This window comes from Chenopodium quinoa, unplaced genomic scaffold (assembly GCF_001683475.1).
Source record: "Chenopodium quinoa cultivar QQ74 unplaced genomic scaffold, ASM168347v1, whole genome shotgun sequence".
Lineage (NCBI taxonomy): Eukaryota > Viridiplantae > Streptophyta > Magnoliopsida > Caryophyllales > Amaranthaceae > Chenopodium > Chenopodium quinoa.
Window position 1 is genome coordinate 5,420,033 of NW_018743252.1, and position 13,609 is coordinate 5,433,641.

Below are 13,609 nucleotides of genomic sequence, written 5' to 3' on the forward strand. Positions count from 1 at the left end.
ACAAATATTCCAATAATGCATTTCTAAACTCTAGGAATCCATGAGAATTATTTTTATTTATTAATGTGATGCTTTATTAAATGTGTGGTTGGTTAGCAATCAATATTTGGTTGACAAAGCTGCAAATTTTGGGAATTTTAACTTTTGTAATCCCAATTTGTTAGCTGAAAATTTAATGTGTATGCTTCAAGGGTATTAACTAGTTAGATGGGTGTTTAACTTGAGAGCTAGCCAAGACCGTAATTATTAAATACCCCTTTGTTTTAATTCAGGCGAAGAAAGATGGTAGGAGGGAGTGGTAACAACAATGATGGAGGAGAGCTAAGTGAAGTTGTGAGGCAGTTGGCAGCTGTTGCCCAACAATTAGCAAGGAACTCAACCAATAATGTAGATGCTCAGGGAGAGCTATTTAAGAAGGTGGCGCAGAGTAAGCCACCAACCTATCAAGGAGAGCCTGATCCAACTATACTGGAAAACTGGTTGAGGGAGTTTGAGAAATTGTTTGGGCCAGTAGGGTGTCCTAAGAACTCAAAAGTAGGTTATGCTACCTATTAACTCAGGGGTGAAGCTGACCTTTAATTTAGTGGCAGAAAAATGAAGCTACCATTAAGGCACTACCTGGATTCAACTGGACTATGTTTCAGGAGAAGGTTAGGGACAAGTTTTACCCTAGCTTCTTACAGAAACAAAAAGCTAAGGAAATTTCTAACCTTGTAATGGGGAATATGTTGGTCACTGAATACTACACCAAGTTTATTGAGCTGTCACGATTTTCTAAAGAGTATGTATCTATAGAAAAGTCTAAGGCTAGGAAGTTTGAGAGTGGACTGACTACTGATTTGCAGTTAAAGCTATGTGGGAAACTATTTGAAACCTTAGATGAAGTGTATGGGAGAGTTGCACACCTATATGCCTTAGAATTAAAGAAAAGGAAAGAGATAGCTAAAGTGGAAGGAAAGAGAAGAGAAAAGAGGTGGGACAGAACTCTGGAAACCCGCAAGGTAACCAAAACAACTTCAAAAAGCAAAAGTACCACCATAATAACAACTTCCACAACAACAATAATTTCCAAGACAATAATCGCCACAGAGTACGGAACTTTAATGGTGGGGCTAAGAACTTTATCCAGGGAAATAACAGGGGAGCAAGGCATTTCTAGTGCAAGAGGTGTAAGAACAATCACCCTGGAAAAGATTGTGATGGAAATTTGGTTACCTGTCGTGCTTGAAACAAGTTAGGACACAGGGAGTATGAATGTTTCTCCAAGGATCCCAATCGAAACAAACAGGGCATTAATCAAGGAGGGGTTCAGAGAAACTTTCAGGGAAGCAACAACTATTCAGGAAATAAGGGGGCACAGAAGAATGGAGCGAAAGGCAACAACAATAATAATGTGGGAAATCAGGTGAAGAGTGGAGCTCCAGGGAAACTGAATCTGATGAGTAGACATGAGGCTGATTCCACGAAAGATTTCATCACTGATACCTTTTCTATTAACTCAATTCCTGTTAAAGTCTTGTTTGATTTTGGTGCAACTTTTTCTTTCATTTCAAAGCCCATTGTTTCAAAATTATCAAACTGTTTAAAAACCATAGATGAGGTAGATTTGCCTATAGTTATTCCTACGGGTGGGGTAGTAAAGTGTAACAAGACCTTTAAAAATGTACCTTTAGAAATCGAAGGAAAAGTGTTTTTGTCAGATCTCATTGAGTTTGGGTTGAGTAACTTTGATGTCATTTTGGGAATAGATTGGTTGAGCAAGTTCAGCGCAGAGATTATTAGCTGTCGATCATAGAAAGTAAAAATGACTACAACTAATAATGAGTTGGTGACATATTGGATGCATAGTGAAACCAAGTGCCCAAGGATCATATCTGTGTTAAAATTGGCAAAGTATATTAAGAAGGGGCATCCGGTGCATTTTTGTAGTGTAAGGAATATGGAACATGAAGAGACAACTAAGCCTGAAGATATAGAAGTTGTAAATGAGTTTCTGGATGTGTTTCCAGAAGAGATTCCTTGAATGCCACCCAAAAGGACAATTGATTTCACAATAGAGCTAATTCTAGGAACAACATCAATTTTCATGGCACCATATCGAATGGCACCTGCAGAGATGAATGAGTTAAAGGAGCAATTGCAGGATTTATTATAAAAGGGATACATAAGACCAAGTGCATCACCTTGGGGAGCGCTTGTGTTATTTGTGAAGAAGAAAGATGAAAGTAGGAGGTTATGTATTGACTATAGGGAGTTAAATAAGGTCACCATAAAGAACAAGTACCTATTACCAAGGATTGATGACCTATTTGACCAGTTGAGAGGCGCAATTATGTTTTCTAAGGTTGATTTAAGGTCTGGTTACCATCAACTTAGGATTGCAGATGAATATATTCCCAAGACTGCATTTAGAACAAGATATGGACATTAGGAGTTCATAGTAATGCCTTTTGGATTGACGAATGCTCCTGCAATCTTTATGGACTTGATGAATATGGTGTTTCATCCATTTATGGACAAGTTTGTGGTAGTGTTCATAGATGATATACTAGTGTATTCGAAGAGTAAAGAAGAACATGTAGAACATTTAAGGGCAATTCTGCAAACAGTAAGGGAAAACAAGCTTTAAGCAAATTTCTCTAAGTGTGAGTTTTGGTTGGAGAAAGTAGCATTTTTAGGTCATTTTGTGTCCAAGTATGGAGTAGAAGTAGATCCAGCAAAGATTGAGGCAGTGAAAGGTTGGGCTATGCCAAAAACAGTGTCTGACGTTAGGAGTTCCTTGGTTTAGCGGGGTATTATAGACGTTTTGTGAAAAATTCTCGAAGATTGCTAAACCAATGACCTCTCTAATGAAGAAGGACAAGAAGTTTGAGTGGGATAACAAGTGTGAGGAAGCATTCCAACTCTTGAAACAGAAGCTAATCACAGCGCCAGTGCTTACACTGCCAGACGATAGTGGAATTTATGATGTATATAGTGACGCATCCAAGAATGGTCTAGGATGTGTACTTATGCAAAATGGGAAGGTGATTGCGTATGCATCAAGATAATTAAAGACTCATGAATTAAATTACCCTACTCATGACTTAGAACTACCTGCAATCATTTTTGCGCTAAAGATTTGGAGACACTACTTGTATGGAGTGAAATGTAGGATTTACACAGACCATAAGAGTTTGAAATACATTTTCACTCAAAGGGATTTAAACTCACGCTAAAGGAGATGGTTAGAATATATGACGGATTATGACTTGGACATACAATATGATGAGGGGAAAGCAAATGTATTCGCAGATGCTCTAAGTCGTAAAACTAGTCATGGACTGAATACTTTGATAGTGGCTAATGAGTTATGTAGAGAAATGAGGAAAATGAATCTAGAAGTGGTAGAATGGGGAGTGCCAGCAGGCATACTTGCGAACCTAAGTATTCAACCAACAATATTTGATGAGATAAGGGAAAATCAAGAAAGAGATGTAAAGTTGGATAGGATTCATGAGAAAATAAAGCAAGGAAAAGCTACGGATTTCAAAATTCACGAAGATGGGAGTTTAAGGTACAAGGGTCGTTGGTGTGTACCACAAAAATGTGAAGAAGTAAAGAAAAAGTTGGTGGAAGAAGGCCACAACACACCATATTCAGTACACCCAGGAGGGGATAAGCTATATAAAGACCTGAAAAAGATGTATTGGTGGCCCAGACTGAAGAATGAGATTGCGGAATTTGTGGCAAAGTATCTAACTTGTCAGAAAGTGAAGATAGAACACAAAAGACCGCAAGGAACTGTGCAATCATTGGAAATTCTTAGATGAAAATGGGATTGTATTTCAATGGACTTTGTGACTTGCCGCCCAAAGTCAAAGAGTAGAAACGACATCATTTGGGTAGTGGTGGATAGACTTACAAAATCTGCAGTGTTTATACCAATGGATGAAACCTGGAAGATGGAGAAACTTGCAAAAGCTTACATCAAAAATGTGGTGAGATTACATGGAGTTCCAAAGGATATTGTGTCTAACAGAGATTCTAGGTTTCTTTCAAGGTTCTGGAAGCTAAGAGTGTGCAGGAAAACTTTGGTATAACACTTAAGATGAGTACAGCATTTCACCTTGCCGCAGATGGGCAAACTTAGAGAACCATTCAAACCTTAGAAGACATGTTGAGGGTTTGTGTTATAGATTTCCAAGGGGGATGGGAAGATAGCTTAGACTTAATTGAATTTTCCCATAGTAATAGCTACCATGCAAGCATTGGCATGGATCCATTTGAGGCATTATATGGAAGGAAGTGTCGTAGTCCGATCTGTTGGAACGACATAAGTGAAACAATGATTTTAGGGCTTCAAATGATTAAGGATACAATTAAGAAGGTAAGGGAGATTCAAGCGGTGCAAGATCGCCAAAAGAGCTACGCGGACTTGAAGCGTAAAGAGGAGGAATTTGAGGTTGGTGACAAAGTTTTGTTAAAGGTATCACCAATGAAAGGTGTAATGAGATTTTTAAGGAAATAAAAGCTTAGCCCAAAGTATATTGGTCCATATGAAGTATTGCAAAGGATAGGTAAAGTGGCTTATAGGTTGACCTTACCTATGGAGCTAAGTAAAGTGTATGATGTATTTCATGTATCTCAGTTAAGAAGGTATATCCCTGATAAGTCACATGTGCTACAACCCGAGACCATTGAGTTAGATCAAAGCTTAACTTATGAGGAAAGATCTTTCAAGATTCTTGACAGTAAAGTGCGTAGTACACGCAATAAGGAAGTTAAAATTGTTAAAGTGCTCTAGTCTAACCAGGAGTATGAAGAAGCAACTTGGGAAGCTGAGGATGAGATGAAAAAGAAATATCCTGAGTTGTTTAAGGTATGGTGAGTTACGGGGACGTAACTCGTTTTCTATAAGACGGGTAGAATGCGGTAGAATTTCGCGCTTTTTTCCTATATTTTCAGTTATTTTTGTGCTTTATGTACATTTTCAACGGTTATTTCGAGTAATTTTGAATTCAAAAAGACATTAAAGGCAAAAGTATGACAAAAGAGTACATCAATATTATACAAAGTGAGGAAAAAGTTTGAATTTTGTTACCCAAGTTTCGGGACGAAACTTCTTTTAAGGGGGGTAGACTTTAATACCCCGTATTTTTATACGTATTTTAATTTAATTAAGTATTTCTTAAAGTATTTAAATAATTTGAAATGAATTATTAATGGTTTTTCATTAATTTAAAAAGAATTATTTTAATTAAAAGTTTATTTTTAATTATTTAACAATCTTGAAATATTTTATTTCATGATTTGGAAATATTGGGGAACATTATTTTATAAAAGGAAATTTAAAGTCAATATTTTTTAAAGAAAATCAAAATACTAGTTTGACTAAGAAAGGGATCATTAAGGGTAAAAAGGGAATTTAAGTCTAGGAGGGTTTTAGGAAAGAGAGTATAAATACCCATCACATGGGCAAATTAAACTTTGCCCAAGGTGAAAATACCGAAAGGTAACTCTCTTTCACTCTCCTCTTATTTTCTCTCTCCCCCTTAATTTTTCCCCTTCCCCTTTATTTTATTTTTGCTTCAATCACCACCCACACACACACCACCACCGCTGGCCTCCACCACGGCAGCCCACCGACTGGCGGCCACCACCACTAGTACTCGCTAGCGATAGCAGCCACTAGGCACGCGCTGCAGCAGTCGGCCTTGGTGGTTGTGCGCCGGTGGTTGAACAAAAAAAAATTATTCTTTTTGATTTTTAAATTAAATCTACCCTCTAATTATTGTTTTTGGGTTTTGTGATGATTTTATGATGTTTGATGATAAGTATTTTTGCATATAAATTTTCAGATTTGGTTTTGAATTAAAAAGCCCCAAATTATAAATCCTAGGTTTCTAAGTTTATGTATATTGATGGAAATTGTTTATGGGTGATTTAAATTATTGAAATAAGTGTTTTAAAACACAATTACAACAATTATAGATGATTTAATAAAGCTGGAATTTTTATATATAAGCTATAATTATGTTTCTTGAAATGATTTTTAATTACCCATTAATTGGGAATAAAAGTAAGGGTTTTAAATTAAATTTCAGCTTGTTTTAGAGGGTTTATGAGTGATTTAAATAGGGTATATATTGCTAGAAATTTGTGTGGAATAGGTATTAATGCCTCTTTGTAATTTTGGTTTGTAGGAGACTTCCAAGTGAGTGATTTATTTAGTCGTGGCGATAGATTTTGAGATCAAATTCAAGGTACGTTCGCGTACTTGGTAACTATTTGAATATGTAGAAGCATGCTAGACTTTGTTTAATTAATTCCAAGTAGTATCATGATAGGTGTTGGTTGGAATTTGTTGATTGGATTGATGTTGGTACGTAGATGATTTGTGATGTATGAATTATTTGTGATGAATTGGTGATTAGAACTAATTATGTTGGCATGTTGATTATGAACCACACTTTTATTGTTGGCATGATAGAGAGCATGTTTAATTACACTAAATGTTTAATTTAGTTTGGAATATTAAAAGGAAATTTTATTATGGTTCATATAATTTTTATTGATGCTATAAGCATGAGGAAGGAGCTATTTAAGTGTCTTACTACACAGGAATAAATTATATTGCGGTGCTTATTTGCATAGTAATCTCTAACACCGAGGGATAGGATTTGCGGTGCATTATGCGTTTAAGGTGTCTTTAACACCGAGGTAGATTAAAAAGGGTTCAACATTTAAATTTATGTGGTCACTAATTATTTAAGAATTAAATTGGTGTGTTTGATTGCTTGAATGAAATATAATGTTTGACTGTGTTATGGTTTGAGAGTCATCACCAAGTCTAAAAATATGTAAACAACGTAAAGTGAAAGAGATTACGCACCAAAACTCTTGGAACGTATATATATACCTTGAGTATGAACATATGGGGGGAGTTATGGGGTTTTATATTTAACCATGACATCTACTGGGAGTACGGGACGCCCTTTTTATTTATTTTATGCGCAGGACGTCCAGTCACTTCACGTGACATTTTCCTACCCGGTTAGCTTCCGGTGTAGTTTACCTCAATTTATTTGGGGCAGGGATTTGGTAGGAAACCCATTCGATGCGTAATCAAATTAAATAAGCAATTCATTTATTTATTGGTTGGTCGTTTGGTATGTTGTATGCTTGTAAACAGGTGCAACAAGGTAAGTTGTGTGATGATAGTATGAAAGCATGTTAGTGTGTTTTCATTACGCTTATGCACTCAGCATTGCTGATTATGTGTTGTATGTTTGTTTGGCTTGTCTTTACCTTGGCCCTACGACGATCCATTTCTAATGGCGAGTAGTGGGGACAAGTAGAGAGAAGCTTTTCAGGTGACGAAGCATATTCATGATGGGCATGAGTGAAGAGAGAATCATGCTTAGTTTTCATAGGAATATGACGTGTTTGATTTTCTTTGAATATTATTTATTTTGTTATGCTCATGAGACTAACGTAAAGGTTTTCAGTATTGTTTGGTTTTAAGGGCCTACGATGGTTCCAGATTGTAGGTTTGACTTTGGTTTGACTTTACTTTCGTTTGATTTGACTTTTGAGTTTACTTGTTTTGAATGGTTTTAAAGAAAGTCTTCCGCTGTGTGTCTTTGATATTTGCCTTAGTCGTTTTCACGGTGACGGTAATAACTTAGATATTCCTATTTCGTAATTTAAAAGGGCAAAATAGGTATTTTAAAGGAAAGGAATTTATAGGGTGTTACAATTACAGACTTAAGGCTCACAACTTTCAAATTTTGATATCCATCTATCATGATATCCAACCATGCTATTATTTGAAAACAAATTTGAAATATATCACATATACGTTCTTTTTCATGAAATTTAAGTCGTAATTTGAGTTAGATAAAACAATATACTTTTGACGGTTTCTTTTTTTAAAAAAAAATTAAAAAAAAAAAAAAAACCTTTTGACAAATTATAGAAATTTGAATCATTCAATCAATTAAATTAATAACACATATTAATTCCCATTAAAAGGAAAAAAAAATTAACTATTAACATCAATTGATAAACAATTTCAATGCCAATCAAATTTTTTCGTAGCAATTGTAATTAATAATTGAGAAATTCATAATTAATAAAATCTTCAACTCAATTTCAATGTCTCTTTTGTTCTTCTGTTAAAAAAAAAAAATCAGTCGACACACACTCTGCTTCACAAAAATCAATAAATCATTAACTCAAAACAACACCTTTAATTCTTTTAATCGGGTTTCAAAAAAAAAAAAAAAAACTAAAAGCATAGTTTACAACAACATATAATTTATCATTAAGCAACAAAAAGCAATTAGATTGACTATTTAATTTTAAAATAGGGAAATCATGAATACCCAAAAAGTCAGCCAAGACAACCTATTGCTAGGTGAATTGGTTAAAGAACAGAGAACTAAAAAGGGGTATTAACTAATTGAAGAGGGAGAGAGTTTGGTAATTAAAATGGTTTTGGGACTTTGTGAGTATATATGGTAGGGACCGAAGAAGAGATTAACTGAGTTTTAATTTACCGAAGGTCTGGACTATAGAATATTAACTGTGTTGTGCTATAATTTTTTTTAACAAAAAATAGTGGGTCACGTGACCCACCATGACCATTAGTGGGTCCACCCCTGGTCTCTACTCCTCTCTTGTTTGAATGATATGGATGCTTGCTTACTTGATCACACATGCATGCTAACTATAACCTACTTGATGATCATGATTTATAAACTAGTTTGATAGTATAGGGATCATGTTGGGTGTGTTCTATTCACTTGATTTTTACTTATCTAATCTTATCTAAACTTATTTTAGTTGTAATTTGAGCTTGGAAACCCTTATCAGAACTTATTTTTTTAAACTGAACTAATATGAACTTATCTGAACTTATTAGACCTGAAATAAGTGAAAATAAGGTGAACAGAACAGGTTCGTTATCTTGAGTAGTTGACAAAGGTCAAATATGTAGTCCTTATATGATTTTAAACTATAACATGCTCATCCACCTAGAAGATATACTAGGTTGTCTAAATATGATGTTTGCAATCAAGATACTTTGAAATAAGGGTTTTTAAGAGAATTGAAATAATTGAGCAGCTAAAATTCGCGCATTGGTTCGAATGAAGACAGATCAATTCAAGTCATATTTAATTAGATTCCTAAGTTACCTTAAAATAAAATACTTTTTGGAGACTCTCGGAAATTAAGGTTGCACCTTTCAAGTGTGAGCCACGCAAGATTAAGAATCGAAGTATGACTTTTTTTTAGGGCAGTTTTATACCCCTCGGTTGGCTAGCTATTTAAGTAAGGTATGGTTGTTCAAATACATGCAAGCATGACATGCGATGCCATGCACGCTCGAGAAAAACGTATGAACAATGTTCTCTCCAAAGCCCCACACCCCTCGTAGGTAGTCGAGGAGTTGAGATTGCGACTTTTCCAATTGATCTTATAGTTTGGGGACTCCACTAAGGAGACTCTGCAAACCCAAGCACTAGTCGCACAATTGCTTTGCATGGTGCATTCTACACGCACCTAGTTTACTTCATTCTAAATGCCTTAGATTTTTATTTGAAGAGGGTAGTTTTTGTTAGACAATATATATTTTTATATTTGTATTTTACATTTTTAGTAATTAGTTTACTCTAGAGAATTTTTTCTCCTTAATCTTAGCCGGATATCTAATATTCTCCTTAATTCATGGCTTAAATCTTGTAACAAACTCCTAGTTCAGTGCCATGATTCTTGTCATAATATTATGTATATATTTCACTGAATTATGCAATGCAAACACACAAACAACATTCTTACATGGTATCAGGATTTCTCGATCCTTTCTTCCGCATCCTTCTTCTTATTTCTTCTTCCTATTTCTCCATGGCTGACATTACTAAGCTTCATCCGGCCACCACTGTCACCAATATCAAAACTTGTGTTCCGGTTACCTTGGACTATGATGGAACACAATATAATAATTGGTCGACATTATTCAAGTTGCACTGCCAAGCCTATCTTGTTCTTGATCACATTATTCTCGATGATCCTTCAACACCGTCTTCTTCCTTTACAGCCACCACTGACCCAGCTTTATGGAAGTGGCTGGATGATATTGTCCGACAATGGATATATAGTACGATATCCAACGATCTCCTTAACACCATTATCAACCCGGATGATAAAGCGGTTGATGCGTGGAGCCGCTTGATGATTTTTTTCCAAAACAATAAATCTGCCAGATCACTTCAATTGGATGCGCAATTTACAAACACCAAATTAAAGGATTTCACTGGTGTTAATCTATATTGCACTCGCCTCAAATTTCTGGCAGATAGTGTTCGTAATGTAGGAGACACGGTATCGGACAACCGCATGGAACTTCAACTCCTCAAGGGGCTCTCTAGGAATACAAACCATTTCGATCTTCTGTGCAACATATTCATCCTCTTCCTTTATTTGACACGCTACGCTCGATGTTAGAGCTTGAAGAGCAAAGCAACAATGGTGGCTCTCATTCACGGTCAGAAACAGTGCTTGTGGCTGACCATGTTGGTTTTAATAATGATGGAGATGCAAATAACCGTTCAAACCGCAACAAAGGAGGGAAAAATAATAGTCGTAACCCACAAAACAACGGCAACTATAACAGTAACAACCGTAACAATGCTGGCAGCAATACCGATTAGAAGCAGCATGGTGAGACCGAAAATTCTAGCAACCAATCATCACAGCCTTACGGTCAGCCTTCTGGTTCATCAACAACACCTTGGTTTTTTCCACCGTGGGCTTCTTGGGGACCTCAGCCTTATGGACAGCCTTGGGCCATCCTTCCCTACCCATATCCGACTTCCGGGTGGCAGTTTCGCCCACCTACTCATAGGCAGCAGCATCCACAACAAGGAATCCTCGGTGCTCGACCTCAACAAGCATAATATATTGCTTCTTTTCCTAAATCGGTCTCAACACCAACCGACATTGATCAAGCAATGCACACTCTCACTTTGCAACCACCGGATGACAATTTCTATATGGACACCGAGGCTACATCACATATGACTCATTCGCAAGGTAATCTCTCGTCTTATTTTCATTTAAGCAATCATAAAATTAATTCAATTATTGTTGGTAACGGCAGTATGACTCCAATTTGTGGATATGGTCACACTTCCCTTCCCCATACTTCACCATCATTATCCCTTAACAAAGTTTTCCATACTCCCAATATTATTAAAAACCTTGTTTTGTTAGAAAATTTACTACCGATAATTCCGTTTCTATTGAATTTGACCCTTTTGGATTTTTTGTGAAGGATTTGCAAATGGGGAGTTAAATAATGAGGTGTGAAAGCTCGGGCAATCTCTATCCACTCAAGAATTTTCGGGGGCAAATCTTCTTCTTTACCTACTGCTTTTACAGCTATCTCTCCTAGCACTTGGCACTCTCATCTAGGTCACCCGGGAGATGCCATTTTCTCTTTTTTACGTAGTAATAATTTGATTGACTGTAATAATAATGCTCGAAAAACTGTTTACCATTCCCGTCCCTTGGGAAAACTGGAAAAATTGTCTTTTTATGATTCTCTTACTACTACTGTTTTTACCTTTTGATATTGTTCACAGTGACTTATGAACTTCGCCTATTGTGAGTCATGCAGGTCATCGATATTATGTGCTATTTCTTGATAACTATAGCAACTTCTTATGGACTTTTCCCATTTCACGAAAATCTCAGGTCTACTCTTTCTTTCTTTCTCTTCGTACATATGTCAAAACTCAGTTCGAACGTGATATTAAATCTTTTCAATGTGATAACGGTCGTGAATTTGATAATGGCCCATTCCATAAATTTTGTGAACAACATGGCATGTCTTTCCAATATTATTGCCCAAACATATCTCCATAAAACGGAAAGGCAGAGCGTAAAATTAACTCCATTAACAACATTATGCGTACCATTTTAGCTCATGCTTCCATGCCACCATCTTTTTGGCATCATGCTTTAGAGATGGCCACCTATCTCTTAAACATCTTGCCTTCAAAAATATTAGGATACAAGTCTCCCACTCAGATTTTCTACCAAAAGACTCCTAATTATTCTCATCTTAGAGTTTTCGGTTGTCTTTTTTTCCACTTTTTCCTTCAACAAACATTCATAAGCTACAATCACGATCAATCCCATGTGTCTTCCTTGGTTATCCATCTAAACATCGAGGATATAAATGTTATGATCCTTCTTCTGGTAAATAATTGTGGCTAGACATGTTTGGTTTGATGAGTCCACTTTTTCTTTCTCTAAAATACATACTCCTTCTCCCTCTTCTTATGATTTTCAAGGCGATGAAATATCACCCTTGCATTTTCATTATTTACATAATGTTGCATCTCCTTCGTCCTCATCCTCTATGCCTACTGATTCGGATCAGTAACATACACATACCCAATATCCTTCTCCACCACCTATGAGCACATCCACACCTCTGCCACGTCCGCCGGATAGGGCTGATACAACTCTTCCTTCTGCATCTTCTTCACGAAAATCCCTTCCTACTTCATCCTCTTCTAATGGACTCTATATATCTCCTCATTTACAATCATCTCCACCCATCTTGCCTACGCAAATTTCTCCATCACAACCTACCCGTATGACCACACATAGTCAACATGGAATCTTTAAGCCAAACCCCAAATGCCATGCATTTAGTGCCCTCCCTCCTACTATCTCCCCCCTTCCCAAAAACCCGAAGTGTGCACTAGATGATGCAAATTGGAAAAATGCTATGCAAGATGAATATAATGCTCTTATTGAAAATAAGACTTGGGATTTAGTCCCACGTCCTCCTAATGTAAATTTTATTCGTTCTTTGTGGATTTTATAAAAAGAAATCTGATGGTTCTTTTGAGAGGCATAAAGCCCGTCTTGTAGGTGATGGAAAATCTCAGTAGGATGGTATTGATTGTGATGAAACTTTTAGTCCGGTTGTCAAGTCGGCAACTATCAGGGTGGTCCTTAGTATTGCATTATCTAAATCTTGGCAGATTCATCAGTTAGATGTTAAGAATGCTTTCTTGCATGGTAATTTGAATGAGACTGTCTACATGTACCAACCCTTCGGGTTAAGGGATCCTTCCCGACCTAATCATGTTTGTTTGCTCATAAAATCTCTTTATGGCTTAAAGCAAGCACCTTAGCTTGGTATCAACGTTTTGCTGACTTTGTCTCATCTATTGGGTTTATTCATAGTAAGTGTGATAATTCTCTTTTCATCTACAGTCATGGTTCTGACATTGATTACATCTTATTGTATGTGGATGATATTATACTCACTGCCTCTTCAGATACTTTTCGGTGTTCCATTATGTCCAAACTCAACTTTGAATTTGGTATGAAGGATTTGGGTCCTTTAAGCTATTTTTTAGGTATTGCAGTTTCCAGGAACAACAACAGCCTTTTCTTATCTCAGAAGAAATATGCCGAAGAAATACTAGAACGGGCTGGCATGTCCCGTTGCAAGCCTTGTGCTACTCCTGTTGACACAAAAGGTAAACTCGGGTCCGACTCCGGGATTGCTTATGATGATGATCCTACAAAATATCGCCAG

General features: G+C 36.5%; 2 protein-coding genes across 2 annotated transcripts; both read left to right on the forward strand.

Annotated features, from left to right (window-relative positions):
• Window positions 1-282: 282 nt before the first annotated feature.
• Window positions 283-1,795, forward strand: LOC110734895. Its single transcript, XM_021915024.1, has 3 exons — window positions 283-534; window positions 645-1,001; window positions 1,235-1,795. Exons 1-3 carry the CDS (start codon window positions 283-285, stop codon window positions 1,793-1,795), a joined length of 1,170 nt encoding a protein of 389 aa, XP_021770716.1.
• A 2,131-nt stretch (window positions 1,796-3,926) lies between these two features.
• LOC110734896 lies at window positions 3,927-5,852 on the forward strand. Its single transcript, XM_021915025.1, has 5 exons — window positions 3,927-4,042; window positions 4,237-4,468; window positions 4,631-4,738; window positions 4,796-4,861; window positions 5,841-5,852. Exons 1-5 carry the CDS (start codon window positions 3,927-3,929, stop codon window positions 5,850-5,852), a joined length of 534 nt encoding a protein of 177 aa, XP_021770717.1.
• Window positions 5,853-13,609: the final 7,757 nt, after the last annotated feature.

What these genes read in the sequence shown, in the direction of transcription:
- LOC110734895 (XM_021915024.1), top strand. Translation starts at nt 283, where the DNA reads ATGGTAGGAGGGAGTGGTAACAACAATGATGGAGGAGAGCTAAGTGAA. An exon ending in GGTGTCCTAAGAACTCAAAA is followed by an intron (nt 535 to 644) that starts GTAGGTTATGCT and finishes ACTATGTTTCAG; the next exon opens with GAGAAGGTTAGGGACAAGTT. An exon ending in GAACTCTGGAAACCCGCAAG is followed by an intron (nt 1,002 to 1,234) that starts GTAACCAAAACA and finishes GCTTGAAACAAG; the next exon opens with TTAGGACACAGGGAGTATGA.
- LOC110734896 (XM_021915025.1), top strand. Translation starts at nt 3,927, where the DNA reads ATGGATGAAACCTGGAAGATGGAGAAACTTGCAAAAGCTTACATCAAA. An exon ending in GTGACAAAGTTTTGTTAAAG is followed by an intron (nt 4,469 to 4,630) that starts GTATCACCAATG and finishes CATGTATCTCAG; the next exon opens with TTAAGAAGGTATATCCCTGA. An exon ending in TCAAGATTCTTGACAGTAAA is followed by an intron (nt 4,739 to 4,795) that starts GTGCGTAGTACA and finishes TAGTCTAACCAG; the next exon opens with GAGTATGAAGAAGCAACTTG.